This window comes from Phalacrocorax aristotelis, chromosome 1, assembly GCF_949628215.1.
Source record: "Phalacrocorax aristotelis chromosome 1, bGulAri2.1, whole genome shotgun sequence".
NCBI classification, from domain to species: Eukaryota; Metazoa; Chordata; class Aves; order Suliformes; family Phalacrocoracidae; genus Phalacrocorax; species Phalacrocorax aristotelis.
In genome coordinates, this window is record NC_134276.1 from 96,904,993 (window position 1) to 96,923,538 (window position 18,546).

At 49.4% G+C, this 18,546-nt stretch overlaps 1 protein-coding gene across 1 annotated transcript; it reads right to left on the reverse strand.

Moving 5' to 3' along the window:
- Positions 1 to 1,952: 1,952 nt before the first annotated feature.
- DIPK2B (divergent protein kinase domain 2B) lies at positions 1,953 to 16,821 on the reverse strand. The gene is made up of 5 exons (XM_075098556.1): positions 16,432 to 16,821; positions 11,329 to 11,593; positions 4,669 to 4,842; positions 3,396 to 3,684; positions 1,953 to 2,587 (listed from the first exon to the last, which is right to left on the reverse strand). Exons 1-5 carry the CDS (start codon positions 16,653 to 16,655, stop codon positions 2,247 to 2,249), a joined length of 1,293 nt encoding a protein of 430 aa, XP_074954657.1. The 5' UTR covers positions 16,656 to 16,821; the 3' UTR covers positions 1,953 to 2,246.
- Between the last annotated feature and the right edge of the window lie 1,725 nt (positions 16,822 to 18,546).

Here is an 18,546-nt window from a genome sequence, read left to right on the forward strand (position 1 = left end):
CTGCACACCACAGCTTGGAAATAGTTTCTGCTGGGGCATGGGCAGACCAGGCCAGTTCTTCATCTTAGTGCTTTTTGGGCACCTTGTGGTGTGCATTTTTAGTTACGGCTGCATGAAGAACGCTGCCATCCAGCACTGACAGGATGCCGGCAGCTCTCATCCCAGGGCAGGCAGCACTTCACTGCTGACCCTGGTGAGAGGGGTGGAGAAGCGAGAGCTCCTCCTGCCCAGCACGAGGCGGCCAATATCCAGCGCCATGAGGGGAGGACTGCTGGAGGGTAAGGGGCCCAGGGCTAACGCCCAGCTATCAGGTAAAATCACAGACCGAGAGATCGGAGATGCAGACAGATTCAAGAAAAAACTGTTGAAAACAGATTGTTAGTCAGCCTGATGGATCTCAGCAAAGGACATGTTTTTCTTACTGGAAGAGAGCCATGATGTAGAAATAGACTGAAATCAAGAAAGAGGACTGAAGCCGTAGCTTAGGCTGTATTTTTAAACATTTTTGCTGTCGGACCATCTGGGCCTGGAGCTAAATTTACCTACAAATTATTTTCAGTGTTTCTACTTCTTGAGAGGTGAAAGGTGCACTTGATACTTATGCCAGGAGGAAAGATAAAATAAATGTCCTGGGTCAGATTTTCCCAGTGTTAGACCTGTGTGTGGTTTTGGATGCCTAATCTGCCTGCAACACCTGACTTTAAGCCCAGGCTGGGTGCTCTGCACACAGAGAGCCCCTCCACAGCCAGCACAAAATCTTGACTTTCTCCCAGTAACTCTGTACAATGATTAGCAATGCAAATGCCCTCACATCTTTTTCTGCTTTTATGCTGTTACCAATTTCTTTTTTGAACCATGACTAAAGGAAGACTGTTTCCGTGACGAAAATATTTACGGGGGATCCAGAAAGTCTAGTTTTTGACTCAGCTCAATCAAATTTACTTGGTGACTCCCACACACCTGGATCCCAGGAGAAAGCCTCAAACCCAGGTGAGATCTGACAGTCCCATAGACATCAGGGAAGGTTTGGTGTGGTCTTCTGATACCCCACAGGGAGCGCACAGGATGGGGACTGACAGGTGCTGGGTGAAAAAGTTGTGTTTTGCAACTGCAACTTTTGCAACCTTCCCTCACTAAATGAGGCACCTGCACCTAGCCCTGAGCTGGCCGCTGCTGTGAAGTAAGAGTCCACCACAAAAAATTTTAGGTGCCTGAGTCACTCCTTTGGGGGCTATCTTAATTATTCCTCCTTGGAAATGAAAACGGATGAGGATGGCTGTACCTCTTGCTGGTCAGGACTTAGACCTCCTCAGCTCTTGGGGGTGCCCCAGCACCTATTCTGGAGCACTGACTTTTCAGCAAGCCTCCTTGGGCTCAGGATAAACTAATCTCTCATCCTCTGCCTGTGTTGTTTCTCCTCTTAAGGCAATTTTCCCATTTAAATGGTTTTGTGCAAATGGTTCCTTCAGTTTTCTTTAGAGACCAAAGTGTAAAGGTATGTACTGGACAATCACATCCCAGAGTTGTTTTTTTTTTCCAGTCTTAAAACACGAACCTTTATTAGTCTCCAATTACTGCCTGTCAGCTTGGGAAAGACTGAAAGTAATTATATCTGGGGATTAGAGAAATTAAGTCTCAAGAGACATGGGGCCTTTCAGCTTTTTTACCACTGTTGATGGCATTTTTCTGTTCTGTGTGTCATAAAAGTGATAAAATTTAAATATTTTATAAAAGTGATCTGGGATGGGTGATGGTATGGAACTGATCTGGTGGTTCAGTTTATCTGTCATTTCAAAATCCCCTCAAGGAAACTCTTAAATGCTTCCATCCATCCTACATTATGTATATATCATCTCAATCAGACTTTCTTGGTAATAAAGTTCCTCTATCTAGCTAGTTTTGAGTGTGCTGCCTTCAGACAGTTTCTTTTTAATGGATGGCATGGAAAACTCTTCCAAGGCCAAAACACATGAATAAGGTTTATTAATCCTATAGCCCCATCACTCACGATAATGTTAATAATCCATAAGCCTTACATCACATCTAACATCCCATGTAACAAATGCATCTCTGGGAGATGAACAATAAATCCCATGTGTACTCTGCTCCCTCCTCCTCCACCTTGATGAGGAAGACCCGTATTTTGTGCAGCTCTTTCCAGCTACCCTTGTTCCTTCCTGCTTCCCATGCTGACAGGGGACTGACACGGTCCCAGTCCTTCCCAGGACACCCCTTCTCCAAAGCTGTCAGTATTTGTCACTGTATTTGCAGTCAGGGTAGCGGTAGGCGAACCGGGAATCGCAAGACCGCAGAGGTTTCAGGAGTTCTGCCAGCTTTCCAACTGCCTCGTTGATGCCCTGATCATCGTCGAGGCCATCAGCGCAGCGCTGCAGGAAGCTGTCTATTTTCTCCTGCACGGGTTGCAGGAATTTCCCCTTCAGGAGCTTAGGCAAAAGCTCTTGACACACCATGATGAGGCTGTGCTTCTCTCTGATGGAGTTACAGGACACAAATGCAGACTGGCAGTCCACAGTCAAACAGCTAAATATATCTTTATACTCCTGCTGGCCATCAATCAGCTGGCTCCCTGTTAGACACAATTAAACCAGTTGTTAGAAGCATGGTAGCAAAATCTTGGATAATCACATATGTCTGTACCTCCGTATTTACATGGGCTTTGTTACTATGTAAAGGATATGGCTATCTTTCACCACAAAGTACTCTCTGCTGTAGCTGTCCACGGGCCAATTTTCTCACTCCTGAAATATACATATTTTTCTGAACGACAGAGCTCTGCAGAACCACCTGACAAGAGGAAGTGGAGAGGAGTCTGTCGAGTCAAACTGAAGCAGAAAAAGTGAAAAGAACTGGCATACTAAGCTAAAACGTGGAGTTCCTACAAAAACTACCACAAATAGCCAAACCCATAATTTTTCCATGTTACCCAAAGTCGTTAAATTGCAACAACAGCTCATCTAGCTAGAGTCAACAGTAATAGCTGTTAGGACAAGAAAAAGAAACCCAGTGGAAAATTCTCTGACAGCTGCTTCTGAATATTTGAGATGTACTCAGCTGAATGTGTGAGCTGAGCAAAGGCCTTTTGAAAATTTGAACATTCAATATGAAATTGTTAAATTATTGGAGGAATAGTCTTCGACTAGCTCTGCTTCCAGGATTAGACCAATGTAACCTGTGAAAAGTAAATAGTAAGCCTTGATTTTATGTAAAAATGACAAAAGGGGGGATTTTTTTGTTATAATGATGATTATTAGTTAATGTGATAAACACACTTAAAAAGCATCCAATTTGACGAGTGTAGCAGGTGAAAGACTTGTTTCTCCTGCCTCGCTGAGCCCTCCTGCGACAGATGCGCAGCCACGGAGCCTGCTGAGTACCTTCCTCCTTGTCGATGATCCCCAGCATGCTGGCATCCCGGATGAACAGATGCCCATTGCTAAACACGCCGAAGGTGCCAGCGTCCACGTGGGTGAAGTAGAAGAAATAGTTGAGGTCGTTGGTGCCCATGGAGCGGAGGACAGTGAGGAGCTGGAGGGCCAGGTCGGCGGCCACCTCGGGGGCTGCACCATAGAAGTCACGCAGGGGCCGGGTGCTGGCGCTGACCACCAGCCGCCCGCAGGAGCCCAGGTACCGCGGGAAGGGCCATCCCTCCACGTCGGGGAAGATCTGCCGGGGAAAGCGGGAATGGGGGGATTGTCTCTGCCCTCTGGCTGCTGCGCTCTGCCCATGGACCTCCCTTCCTCCCAGAGGACTTTCAAGTGCCCTACCTGGCTTCAGGCAGCAGCACCGGTGTCATGTTTTGCTTTCTAATGCAGCCCACAACCCTTCCTCACCCCAGAAGCTGGGGAAGGTGCTGCTCCATCCTGGAACAGCTATGCTGCTCTTTTTTTGCCCTTCCACCCCCCCCCCCCCTTTTTTTTTTTAATTAAGGAAGAAGAACCTAATATTTCAAGACTTATTTCATGAGGGAGACTAACTGTAAAGCCCAAGATAATAATAGATTTCAAATTCATGAAAATTTTAGCCCCAGGAGAGCTAATTTTAGGTGTCTTTATGGAGCCTTTGATGGGTCCCTCATGAGCACAGCATAGCTGAAGTCACAGCTTGGAGGTGAGGTGGGGCTAAAGCAGTTTTTGCTAATTTGTAAGAACTGCCTGGCTGTTTTGTAAGAGAGTTAGCAGTCTCAGGGACAGAAGTGCTGGGTGTTTGCTACAGTGGGGACACCTGGGCTGTGCTCCCTGCATCACTGCAGTTCATGCTAGCAGCACAGTTATCCCAGGTGGAAACCAAACCGCATGACTGCTGAGCCGTGCCAACACAAAGCTTTCTGCCATTTACATTATAACTTGTCTGTCTCCCTGGCGCCCCAGGCCCTGCCAAGGCAGGGTTATGAACTCATCCAGTTTCATGTTTAAGGTTGCTTCTCCCTTCTGCTGTGAAGGTGTTTTGGGCACCCACTTAAAATCAAGCCATTTCTCTTCAGCATATTTTTCCTCATCATTTTAAGCTGCATTCCCATATATTTACAGTGCTCAAAGCTCTACTTTCATAGCTCCTTTGCAGCTATGGGGCTGGTGCACACCTCACGAGAGGGTCCACTTGCAAGGGGCTGCAGGGTGGGGTTTCAAGCTGGGGTGAAGTGGTACGTACCTGTAACAAGATGGGATGTGAATTCACTGACAGCGTGTACAGGAGGCGCAGTTTGTCCCGGTCAGTGAGGTGGTCCATGTAGATGCTGCCAGCATCTGGCACCTCAGCGTAGCGCCGCACTATCCTGTCCAGGAGACGCTGGGACGGGCAGCGCAGCATTGGGCTAGACAAGCCCTGGTGAGAGTGCAAAACATGGCAGATGTGTTTATTTTTCAGCCTGAGATGTTGCAATGTGCTTGGCCCATGCCAGGGGTACGGGTAGCTCTGTGCTCTGCCCCCTGCGCCTCTGCCCCCTGCAGCACAGCTGTTGGTAGGTATGGGCACATGGGGCGACCTCTACAGCAAACCCCTCCTAGGAAAAAAAGCCCTGCTCCATCCAAAAATGCCTGTTTGCAACTCAGAGCTGCAAACCCCTTTTCTCCCCATGACTGCGTGGCACTGCTCTGCTCCATGCCAGTGGGCCTCCTCCCTCTGCCTGAGTTTCCAGCCCTGGCATCCCGGCTTGCTGGTGGAGGCCTCCCTGTCATTAAGCCGGTGAGTCACTTCCTTGATTAAATAATGTCTTCAGATTGCTTCGCTATTTGCTTAACCTGTGAGCAGCTTTCTTGGAAAAATTATTTGCTAAGGTCAGTAAACATGCTTTAAAAGTGTAAATAAACACTCTATGTGGGTACAAGCACAGGATATATTCTCTCTCTGATAAACTTGCACGTTAACTCTCAAAACCAAATTTGAATAGCCTGTGAGTATTTTTTTGTAAATATCAGCAACAAGTAAAGAACTGTTGGGCTAACGGAGTCAACCATCGCTGTGTTTCACCTTTCAGATTCGGAGGTCCGGCTCGTAAAATTGCACAAACAATCTATGGATGGGATAAGTGGCATAGAAATTTATACCTTTGCAGTCAAAAAAGACCTTTGTTTTGAAGTCAGTCTTCCTTAATTGCCAAGAGAACAGGTGTACAGAGAGTTGCCCGTAGTGGCACAGAAACGCTGCCCTGCCATGCCTCTGCTGGGGAAGAGAATCAGGTTTTTGCTAAGCCATTTTCTTCCAAATGACCTGGGTAGCCAGATTTACGCTTTCAGGTTTTCTTTCTGATTTGATGGCTGGGAGATGTGCTTCAGAGGAAAGGGCACAGGAGCTCATGTTGCTCTCTGCCATTCTTCATGCTGAGAGCAAAGATTTGACTCAGGATCTCCCCAAATCATTTGGTAACTCTGAGGTAGGTCTCTCTCAGCCCTTCCTGTGCGAGCTGTTCATTTGGCATAAACCACTTAATTACCCAGCCACAACAAAGAAATGAAGAAACAAGGAAAGGCGTGTGCCTCTCTCCTGGTGGGAGGTGGAAAGGGGGGACCGGACCTTCCATGTCCCCTCCTCTGCCTCTCTGCCAGCCTCAGTGAGGTCCCAGCCGCTCCCTCCTTGGCTATTGGTTGCACAAAACAAGCCCTGAATGCCAATAACTGGTCAAAACTACCTGAAAAACCCAACCCCAACTGGGGTGTTGTTTTGCAACAACTGAAGAACCATTTATTTTCCCAAGAGAATAAAATATTTGTAAAAAATATAGCTACCCAATTTAGTTACAAGTCTTCATATACTCCTCTCCTCTGGTGTAGCCTTATCGAGGAAAGATTTTTCCTACTAATTATCTAAAACTATAGAAGGAACGGGGGGAAGGGACAGTTATGGATTTCTGTCTTGCAGCACTTGCAGGCACGTTGTGGCTGACTCTGTCACTTTCCCTTTGGAGGAGAAGTGAGAAAAAAAAGAACAGAACAGAGCTGTGTTAAAGAAGAGATAAACAGTGGAGAAAGTCTCTTGCAGCTCAGCGTGTATGCAAATATTTGCAGCTAAAGTTAGAAAGCCTTGCTGCCTCCAGGAGTTTGCAATGCAAAAGCTGAGACCCATAAGATTATACAGTAGGAACAGAAATCACGGTGGCAGAGAATGCATGAAAGTTGTAATTAGGATTTTTTCCAGGGTCAGAGTTCATCCTATTAACACAGACATGGACATGTGCTGCATGCAGTGGTCATGGCTGCTCGTTTCCCAAGAAACTATTTCAGGCACACCAGTGGCGGTGCGGGAGCAGAGAAGCAGGGCTGGGTGCTGCCATGTTTGTATCGACCATTAGTGCAGCTTCCTATGATTTAATGAAGCCCTGATCCACCAAAGCTGGATAGTGGAACCCTTTGATTTTGGCAGAGCTATTCGAATGCATAAAGTTCAGCACCTGCTCGAGTGTTTCAGTGGAGTGGGTCTTCCCCTTCTAGCAGACTGATGGAAACATCCTTACTGCAGAAAGGAGCCAGAGTTGTAAAAATGTCAGACAAAAACTGTCAATGGAAAAAAATTTGAAGAACACACCCTGTGTTCTGGAGAACACCAGAGATACTGATTTATCTGAGAATATCTTAAGTCCTTTGCAGCCTCTTATCACCCCAAAGAATAAGTCCTGACAGGCAGCCTGGTGCATTGTTTGTGATTGATATGGAAAGCTTCTTACTTTGATTAAATACCCACATTTTTATATCTGGTTATAAGTAGTTCCTGCAAAGCCTACCCGCACTCAGCTCTGATTTTTTTTTCCTAACCCATAGCGTGTGATGCGTTTTAAACTCCCATGTATGCATATGTACACATATCTCGTGCAGATGCACTCAGAATTCACTCTGATGTAAAGACAAGTTCTGGATGACACCTTCTCCTCGATCTGCTTTCTCTTCAGACAGCCCAAGGGGGGACAGCACAGCTCAGGAGCACAGCTGCCTCCTGCCCCACACGCTGCTGCCTGGGTGCAGCTTTAGCAAACAACCACATTTGGGGTGGGATTCAGGAGGAAACATTTGGACATAGGTGTCAAAGCACCTGCAGCTTCTTGCTGCTTTCTTCACCCCCAAAAAGAGGGAAACTGAGGACACCCTGTGAAGCTATGAGGCTCATCCCCATGGCAGTCACCGCTGCTATCGTCCTTCTCCAGCAGGAGGTCGGATGTGGTTGGTGCCAGCAGATTTACTGAAGCATGTCTCTGACGGTAACATACAGGGTCAAAGAGGCAGCAGGTCTGGGAGGTGGCTCTGGTAGCCCAGTAATGCCCATCCTTCCCTAGGCTGGACCAGCTGCCAGGTCAGTGAGCTGCTACCTATGCGCTGTGAGCACAGTGATGCATACTGGGCGTATAACCACAGTGCCGCCACACCTGCTGAGAGGTAGCTGAGGTGCTGGTAAATAGTTTCAAACAGTACATCCTAGAGAGAGGGGCTGAAAATCGCTGACCTTTCACCTTGGTACTGCTTTCATCTGTCTGCCTTCAGCATTTTCCAGGCTGTGCTTTGTAGGCAGGGCTGTAAATTTGCCCAGTGGGCAATCTGTACTGAAACTAACCCTCTTTTTTTGTGTTCTTCCCCTCGAAGAAGAAAAAGAAGAAAAGCACGTGGCGCAGTTTGAGGTGATGAGCTCCTGGGCAAAGCAGCGGGTGTCTGGGGTTACTGCACAGGCTGATCCCCAGATAAATCCTGCTTATCTCTGAGGCGGGCTGGATTTTAACACTGAAGACTTCGCTGCATCCAATAAAGATTTTCATTGTGTCGAGTGAAATAGTCACTGTGGCAGGCAGCTTGGCTGATAGTTGGGTCAGGCAGGGCAGGCAGCATAAAGTGAAAAAACATTACTTCATGGTCTGTCATTTTGATTCAAGCACGTTACAGTTTGTTGTAATTCTCTGCTCTATAAGACAAAATTACCTGAGCCCATTAGCTTTCCTCGGTGCTGCTATATAGGAAAAACTGCGGGGAGGGGAGTACAGACATGACTGGGTGACTGCAGCTTTGTGGAACAGGGTGGGCATCATGTTAGGCATCAACAGCAGTGTGCTGATAACACCTCTGAAAAGAGAGAAGGGACAAAAATAAAGCCAGAAGAGCAGTGCTGCAGGTAAGCATTTGCAATAATGCATGGTACCTCCAAGAAACCCCCCTCTGACAGCTTGTGCTGGGTTACCAACATGCGCTTGCCCAGCCAAGAGCGCAGAGGGGCAGCAGTGCTGGGCTGGGGTGCAGGCAAAGGTGCCATTGCGACTTTCAGCTCTGAGGAGGGCAGGTGTGGTGGGCAGGGAGGAAGGGGATCCCTGGCTCTGTGGGGCCAGATGGCCTGGGGGGTCACCCCGTAACCTGTGGTGACCCACAAAACAGGGCTGGGGGCTGAGGAGGGTCTCACATATAAACTCACACACACTCTATGACTGAAATGTTGTTGCCACAGGCTGTTTTTCAATTCAGACCACCGTGAGACCAGCAGCCATTTTGCAGGGCACAGGCCCGATCTAAATAGTGATTGCTGCAGAAATTTGGAGGCGGTGGGGGTAGGCCCCAGGGCCTCTGGATTCCTGTGCTCCTCTGTGCGTTCAAGCCTATATACTATTAGAAGGGATTTATATCCTGGTTTAGGTTTCTCTGCTTGATTTACAGAACCAAAGAACCATGAAAACAGGAGTGGAGCAATCCTGAGGCCGGAGTGCAGAGACCTGGGCCTCCCTTTAGCCTCCTGTGCCCTCTCCAACTAAAAAACTGCAGGGATTGCTGACATGTCCCAGGGAGTTTGTCCCTGGCTGCGTCCCCCCAGGCTGGCCCCAGACCTCGCTTCAGAGGTGCCCTGGAGCCAGGGTCAGCTCAGCTTCCCACTGCTGCCTGGGGAAATTCAAGCGCCTGGGAGAAACTGGATAGGTGCAAAGCCAGGGTGCTCCAGCCAGAGCGCCCATGTGGTGCTGCGTGCGTGTGTGTGTACGTGTGTGTGCCTACATATGTGTGTGCGTGTAAGTGTGTCCCAGCCAGCTCAGCCGAGGATTCAGTGTCAGAGAGGACAGGGTAGGGAAAGCTGTATAGAACATCAAAAGCCTTTTAAGGAGAAGGATTTGGGCTCAGCTAATGTCTTAACTTTGCAGCAGATCTGAGATACCACAGAGCTACATTTCTCCAGTTAGTTTTTCACCCAGCAAATGGAAATTTTAAGCTCTCAACTCCCGTTTCACATAGCACTGCTGTGGGGGCAGCACAGTTTTGCACAATCCCCTTGGACACTCCCGCAATGTCAGAGGGCCTGGCACCTCACCTTGCCCTCCTGCAGCCCCCTACAATGCTGCCCTGGGGAACAGCGATGGCTGGTGGGTACCTGGGAAGGTGCTGCCTGCCACCCTGAGAGGAGATGTCCCTGCCTGCAGCCCACAAGCTCAGGTGAGGGGTGCCCTGAGCGAGAGAGACGCATATCTGCCCTCTCTCCTAGCCCCTCTCCCGCGGATACTAGACAAAGTACAGTGTAGCTTTGCTCCAAAGAATTTTTCTTTGCCTGCATGTGTCATCCTGCACCTCATCTCCCAGGAGGGAGGGTGCTGGCTTCAGGGTGACCTGCCATGTGGGGCTGTCAGTGACTTGGGCGAGCCTGTCTCGGAACAGCTCAGGCACTAGCCCTGGCACTGCTCCTGCTGCTGCTGCTGCAGCATGGGGTCTCCTGCTCTCTGTCCTCAGGCTTGTGGCTCCATGGGGTAACAGCAGTGGAAAAACTAAAGCAGCATATCTTTAGCACTCAGCGAAGCTGAGCAGATGCAGCAGCATGCAGACAGGAGGAAGCCATTGCCTTTACAGAAAAAAAGAGAAGCCCCTTTTTCACAGCCACCTCTCTCGGAACGGGGAGAGAAGTACTGGAGTAATCCTTCTTTGCCTCTCAGGGTTTTGTTTAGAGTATATCCAGCCTCCACCCCAGCCCCTGCCCCTTGCCAGTGGATATTGCAATGCTTTACTGTTGTTTGGATGGGCCGGGGGGATGTGCATGCATTTAGGGAGGGGACTTCTGCTCTCATATGCAAGCCAGCTGATGCAAAAAACACTGGTGTGCCTGGTGGCCATCCCTGGCTGCCCGTGCAAGGCATCCCTTGACGAAGGCAGCACTCAGATGCTGGCTTTCCACTGGAGCCTGCCCACGCTGCCTGGTGGCGGTGACCCCCCAGGCATGACTTTCCTGGCTTCGGCTCTGACCCCCAAGGACTGTGACAGAAAGGGCAGCGTGCTTCTTCGTGCCTGAGATCATTTGCTATAGATGGCAGGTGGACGAGGATTTGAGGCTTCGGCTCTGACCGTCCATGCCACTCACATTGAAATATGATGGAAAACTAGAAAAAGCCCCTGGAGAAATATCCCCACTTAAGCTGTCGCCGTGTTTGTGTGCAAGGCCCTTTGTTATCCTCATGCCCAAAACCAGTGGGCGCAATGGCTTTCCACAGACCTTCAGCTTCAGCCTGCACGAGTAGCGAGGACCGGTGCCCTCCTTGCCAGGGCTGAGCCCCAGCTCTGGCCAGGCTGTGCCATGGCGTTGCCTATGGCTGTGTGGGGTTAGCCCTGGGCCATGGTGCTTTTCTTCCTGTTGGGGTCTCATTTTGCTTCTCCCCTGCAGTGGGTGGGCTCAGCTGGGGGACATGGGGCTGCCCCCTCTCCACCAGCCAGGGCAGGAGGGAGAGGGCTGGCCATCACCTAAACTTTCCCGCCACCCAGCAAGTCACAGCCATGTCTCCTTCAGACCCTTTCTTCCCTGCCTAAACCACCCAGCATCCCCCTGGGCCTCCCTCTCCCTCCCTCCAGGTGTGGGGCACAGGGGCTGTGGGGCACGGACCTGGACCAGGTCAGGGGTGAGGCGCTTGGCCCGCAGCCACTTCTGGAAGCGGTGTGTGCGGCGCAGGGCGCGCTCCAGGCTGCAGGTCTTCGTCTTCAGCAGGGAGGTGCAGATACGCTTGTCCGCCTGGTCGTGCCGGTACTTGGAGGTCAGCCGGGTGATGTCAACCAGCCGCCAGCTCTTGGCATCATCAGTGTAGTTGCCAGAGTAGCTGAGCAGGTAGCTGGGGGGCAGCTTTAAATGAGAAGAAAGCCAGGTGTCAAACCTGCCAAACCAAAACGAGAGCCCCACGGAGAGCGGGTTAACAAGCCACACGGACACCCACGCAGCCCAGCACCACCGCGGTTGCGCTGCCACACCCCAGCCCCACGGGCTTGCTGCCATCCTGCGGTAAAGGCCAAGCGGCCCCAGGCACCAGGGTGAGGCGAGCAGGCTGAAGCCATCAGCCAAGGAAACGTGCTTTGGAAAAAAATGTCTGTCTTTACTTCCCACTTAGACCGTCCTTGTCACAAACAGTGCCATGGGATGGAGGGCAAGATGCCCAAACAGGGTCTTTTGGGCCACATAGAGAGAGGGAGGGAAAGGAGAGGGCTGCAGGGTCTCAGTTCATGGGGAATCCCTGGAGGTTTTAAATTTCCTTAATCCAGGAAAAAGAGGCCCAGAAAAGGAATACTTGACACTTTAAGAAACCCTGCAGAACAAAACCTCCTGACAATAAATGTATTAGGGAATACTAAAATGGCATTTTTTTTGAGGTGGTGGTGGTCTTACTCAGTGCTGGGGTTGACAGGTCACCCCTGACATCACTGGCTGTATTTTAGCACCAGGGATGAGTGACCTCCCCAGGCAGTGGCAGAGTTTGGGGTGTGATGGGGCCATGGGGGCCCTGGGCATGTGGTGCCACTGTAGCCATGGAGATCTTGCACTGATTTGCTCCCCCTACACAGGCACAGGAGGGGAGCTTATGGGCCGGGTAATTAGGCTGTGACGATTTTTTTTTTGTTTCAGCAGCCCCCTCAGCCCTGCCCACACACACATCGCACATGCTGGAGCTGAGGAGCGTGGTGCCTGTTCTGTAAGTATGTCTGTACCCTGCTTTTGGAAAGTGGCTGAACTCCGACCTTTGGTTTGGCCAGTGTCATGTGTTCACGGCCTCTACAACCTCCTGCCCTAACATCCTTGCCTGAGTGCGTAAGAAGGCATGTTCTAATTTAATCTCACTATAAATTAAAGTTGATAGCTCAGAAGTGAAAAAGGAGAGGCAAAAGGTTCCCTGCAGGATCAGCTAGCTGGAGTTAGATGAAAAGATATTAACATATCGGGAAGTTGAAGCATATATTTCCTTTTGACTTCCATTTGGGAAATTGGCACAGAGAAATTTTGGGGCGATTAATTTCCTCTGATTTCAGGCAAATAACTGACTTGGTGACCCTAGCCACCCTCCATGATCCAAGGTCGACCGGCACCCTCCCCACAACCCCTCTTGAGTGAGCCAGGGTGGGGGAAAGCCAGTCTCCCCGAAATGCTGGTGCTTGCCCTGCTTTGGTTTTTGGCTCTAGCCATGTGCCTCCTTCAAAAAATTTGCCATGGAGATGCAGGCCGACCAGAAGTGGAGAAGCCCGGCCCCTTGTGTGAGCAGGTTGGGTGGTTCAGGCATTTAGGTCATTTGGGCATTTTGCCCAATATGAAATTGAAGCTTCCCTACGATTAAGGCAGCTGACATGGAAATAAATGCCTTGTTTGGTTTTGGGGTTTTTTTTTTTTGGTCTGGTATTGAGCTAGGACTAAAGAGCAGAGAATAATTGCTATGCCTCGCTGTGATTTGTTGTGCATCACAACCCCTCCCAGTACCTAATCTGCAAAGCAGACGCAGTGTGCCAGGCACGTACAGGGAAGAGTTGGCTATGGTCTGGGTTTCTCTTTCTTTCTTTCTTTCTTTTTTTTTCAGTTAAGCACAAATGTGCCTTGTGATTTGGCTCAAGCATGTGTGTTCAGGGGAGCTCATGCCAGGCAGGTGCCAGGAAAGCACCGCCTCCTGCATGCAAGCAGCACATGGATGAGTGAAATCCAGGGCTGAGCGCTAATTTGAATGCGGATGGAGCGATTTCCTCTGCAGAGCTCCTGGGGGAGAGCCATGCGGGCCTGGGAACCCGGCATGGGCTGCAGCAATTCTGTATTTGGCATCATTTCTGGGCAGCGTGGCGCTGGCCTGGCACACTTGCTAGATACTTTCAAGATTCATCATCAAGTTGTGCTGTAACAATAATTCACCCTCCTATGAAGCCTTTTAGCTAAGGGCCTGAATGTGCTTTAATTAAGACTTTCAGCAAGATCTGTGTGAATAACTGAGTCAAAGATTACAGATTTTAGATCAACCCAGAACTGAACATTGAAGAAAATCAGACTTGTTTTTCTTTTTTCCTGGAAGAAATGAAGTATTTTGTTTCAGCCAAAATAATTTTGCTTCCATTTGGAGTTTTACATTATTTTTAAAATTAAGTAAGTTAAGTCCTAAAACCAAAAATAAAGAAATGCCATATAAAGCCCCATCAAATTGAAGCATTCCAGCTTTTTCAGACTTCCTTCCCATTACTTCTGGCCAAAGCTCATCACCAGCATTGGCACAAGTCGGCAAATAGTTTTGGTCAGCTCAGTTTCGCAGTGTTTTGAATATCTAGTATTTTACAAAAACTTTTGCTGCGGTCTGCTCTCAGGACAGTTGGTAGGCAGGCTTCAGTATTCTCATTTACAGATGGATACAGTTGGGCAAAGATAAGGGAAGTAAAGAACATTAGAGCACAAGATGAGTCACCAGCCGTTCTGGGAACAAAACCCACATCTTCTTACTCGTTAGCTGAGTGTGAATGCATGTCACAGCTCCCGGAAATGATGGAGAATTAATGAAGCATGCTCTAATGAGGATTAACACAGAGCAGTGCCAAGTGGCATCCACCTTTGTGAACATGTGAAAAGGTACACGGGGGTGGATCAAAGAGCACAAGTGCCACTGAAATTTCCCCCATTTAACCTTCCACTTGCCAAAAAAAAGTCCTGGCTGTTCAAGAAATGAAGCGGGAGAACAAGTTTAACCCTTGCAAAGAAAAGCCTGAAGCTGACTGACTGCTGCTCAGGAGAACATTTTTAAAAGTTACCCTTTCCAAAGTGCTCAGAGCAGAACTGTGTGTTATCACTTACTTGTGTGCGGCACTGCTTGTGGGAAGCTGACTGCGGGCTCACAGGAGAGAAAAATGTCACTGGTTTAGGAAGCCCCTCTACCTTCCTCTACCTCTCCCTGAGGCAAACCATTGTGCTTCCACATGTCTGCGGCTCTACGCTCCCGGACCCCGCTTGGACCCTCTGCACACCTGCACCCCTTTCCTGCTGTCTGCTGGAGGAAAGCCAGCATGGGGGCCTCCTGCTTTCGCTCACGTAGCACCTCTTTCCTGCACCCCAGTGCAGCATGCAGCTGGCCACCAGCCAGAGGCAGTTGGTCTCTGCAGAAGGCTACTGCTATTTTCGGCAGGGCTGAAGGAAGCTGCACGGCCCCAGCCTCCCCAGCAGCTAAGCAGGAGTAACTGAAACGGTGCACCTGTGACAAGCTGCACGCGCAGAAGCTGGTTTGTACCAGGCAGCAGGTTCTTAAAAACCCTGCACAGGCCTGTGGCAAAGGGACCGCAGCAGGTTGGGGCATGGGGCAGGACCCAGCTCCTGTGCCGCCCTGCTGCAGAGAACAAAGTGTAGGGCAACTGTACCCCGAATGGCCCCTGCAGACCCACACCGGTCTGTGTCAGCCAGCTGAACACACTGGTTGCAAATCCATCCTTTCTTTTTGGGACCAGAGCCTGGGACGGGCTGGGCTGGGCGAAACCCAGCACTGCTGGCCTGGTCCTTCTTTATGCCTCTGCACCTTACTTACTGCATGCCCTGGTGTCGTCCTCGGTGCGAGCTGAGGGAGACAGAAAGCCAAGAGGGCAAAGTGCCGACAGCTGAAATCCCTGGTGTGCCATGGCAAGGGGTGCCCTGGCGTAGCGAAGCCACAAGCTGCCTTTTTGCAGCGGCAGGAAGGGAAGGGTGGATGTTCAATATTACAAGTCCATCCCAGACAAACCATTATGGTTTTACTATGCTACATTTTATAGGATAGTTTAAGATAAAAATGGTGATTTGTCCAATATTATATTACTTACATTATAGCATTAAAAATACAATTTTACTATAATAATTTCTTCTCCCCCAGGCTTTTATATCTATAAAAGAAAGTGCATATGGCTCTATAAATCATATCAGACCCAATAAACCCTTCGTCTGCCTAGCACTGCCTTTAACTTTCTCCTCAATACACTGGCAATGTTTTCCCTGCTGTCGTCAGATACGCTCTGCTTTTGAGCCTAAAACTGATTGGATCAGTCTGACGACCGCTTGGACAGCATAAGTCTCATTGACTTCGAGGCAGATGCAATGTCTGCCTCTGCCTTTAATTTCTTAGAGGAACCTCCCAAAAGCGTACTAATAATTTAGCCCCGTCTATTTTCGAACGCGTAAGTAACCTGATGTACAAAAGTCCTCGTGCCTCAGGCACGTTTAGATTGATTTTGATCTTAGTTAATATGCACATGAAATTCTGGATATTTGTGGTGTTGTACCTGGTACAAAATTATATAGCATGCTTATAGGTTTGTAATTAACACAGTCCTCTGGGAGCGTACAAAGCTAAGCCCTCTTTGCCTTTACTCAGTTGCTCATAATAAAATATTTCCAGTACATCTAAACAAGCTGATTTCTTCCTTCCCTCTTCCCTCTTCCCTTCCCCCATCACTGCCTTGAATTGTTTCGGACCCGCTCTCTATGCAGAAAGTTGTGCCTTTTAAACCTGCTCTCAAATTATAATTCAGGGCTGAAGTCTGATCATGTTTGTGTGCCTTTAAGAGAGAAGAGACAAGCAGCAGCTTATAGACATTAATTAAAATACTAGGCGCTGTAATGGCAAACGGGTGCTAAGTTACTCTTTGCGCTGTCGTTCATTAAAGTACTTGGAAATACTAACAGGCAACTTTCAAGTTACTATGCAGAATGCTTTAAAAATTACTGTGCTGAGTTTCTGACCTTATTTCTTCTTTAAAGAATTTCTTGCAAATGGATGTCCCAATGCAGGCGTTGCATTTATCAAGTCCCAGGAAAGTCCGGCCAAAACTGTAGCTGGGTTTGATGTGGGGCGCAGACGGAGAAGCTGTTGCTGCTGTGGAAGGGTTACAGCTCAGAGCCAAAACCAGGAGCAGCATCAATGAATCTGCAACTCTGGAGCAAAGGCAGCATATCCAGTGCCCCATCTACAGTAGTGGAGAGCTCTGCCTTTTGCAAGTTACCCCTCTATGCTTTCGGTCTCTTTTTGATGACCTCAGCCTGCAGCAGCGAGCCCCGAAACACGGCAAAACACGCTGGGTGCGGGAGACCCTGCCGCAGTCCCCATCCTGCCAGCTGGTCACTGCCTCTGTCGGCCTGAGGTTTGGGTGGGAAAGATATGATGTAGGGTGGGGAGAGGGAAGTACATGGAGGATGCAGATAACTTGGGTTGCCATGGTTACCTTTCCTTTACTTGGTGCAGCTGCTTCGGCCCCTGCTGACCCTCCCATCAGCCGACTTGGAAACAACATGAAGAAGTGCTCATCTGCACTTTGTGCAGACAAATGAAGGATATCCTGTTGCTGGAGCAAAGGGCATACGCAGGACACTTAGTAAAAACCGGTTTGGAAGGAATGATAGTGTGGCAGAAATGCACATTTTACCAGAAGCCAGACCCTTAAGCATTGCTTTATTCCTGGAGATTTGCGATGGCGCATTGCTTGACTTCTCGGATGCTTTCTTGGCTCAGTTTCCCCTTCTCGCAGAAGTGCTGAAAAGACCGTCAGGTGGAACCATCACTGTTTTGTTTCTTAAAAATAGTGTTGTTTAGAAGCAATTGTACTGCAGTGTTTCATGGCATGTAAAGCAGGATAGCGTGAAGCTTTCCAAAACTCCCAGCTGACGTAACATCTTGGCCTCTAGGCAGCTCTTGAAAAATGGGGCTTTTCAGCAAGACTTGCGTGCTTTTGAACACCTTTTCCCGATGGTCCTGGCACCAGAAAGAAGCTAGAGAAAGGGACAGGGACTAACACAGGAGCTTGCCAGAGGTTTCAAATGCACTTAGAAACTATTGCGATCCCACCCAAAAGCTGTTTAGGCCGAAGACTTGAAAGTTACAGAAACTGCTGGCTGCCTGTCCTGGCCTGGATGCTGGGCACAGGACTAAACCTCTCGTGGGCCCCAGGTGGCTGGGGTCCAAGCATGGGCCCTGGCAGGCTGCTGCCAGCAGCTGCTTGAGGCCAGGAAAGCAGACCTCGAAGGGGTATCTCTTGTTGTACCCTCGCCCCAGAGAGTACAGCACATAGCGTGCTGCTGCAGTGGGACCAGGCTTTGCTCCTCTCCCACGCCCAGATGTCATGTTTTGATTGGTACAGGAGGCTCTCCTGGGCCATATCTCACCATGGGAGCAATGAGGAGCAGACTGAGGCTTTGGAGACTTCTCATCCCCCCCCCAGCTGGACCACTCACACCATGTGGGCAAGCCATTTCCTAGCATATTTTTCAAAGGAGAGAAAGGCACACTGTATCCATCCTTTATTATTCCCTCCAGTGTTTAACCGCAGCCTGATGGGACTACGGGATTCGTGAGCCACAGGGGTGTGCACTGGGTTCTGTGATTTGCCCTCACTTTCCCAAGGGGCTGCCGGAGGAGGGCGATCCTAACACCACAAGGCAGCTCTTTTAAGCACAGACACTCATTAGTGGCGGCACTTGGGAGATCTGGGGTCTCTCCTTGACTCTGTGTGCTTGTGGGAGGTTGCCTCATCTCCCGGTGCGACCCTATGTGCAAAATGGAGACAGTGACATTTAGGGTTTGTCTACAGGGTGCAGCACAGACAGACGAGGATAATGAGCCCTGCTGAGAGGGAAGTGGGATGTAATGAACCCTGCCAGCACTGCAAATGAGAGGGGCTGGGCGATGCTGGTACGTCAGCGTGTGTGTTCAGCGCACAGCTCTGCATTACGCCATGTTCACAGTTTGGCCTTATACTCCAGTATAAAGCTCTTTGAAATATGATGGTGGAAAGAGCCACACCGGAGCTAAACACCAGTATTAGCCACTTCCCACATCCAGAAGTCTATCCCTGGCATTTCCTA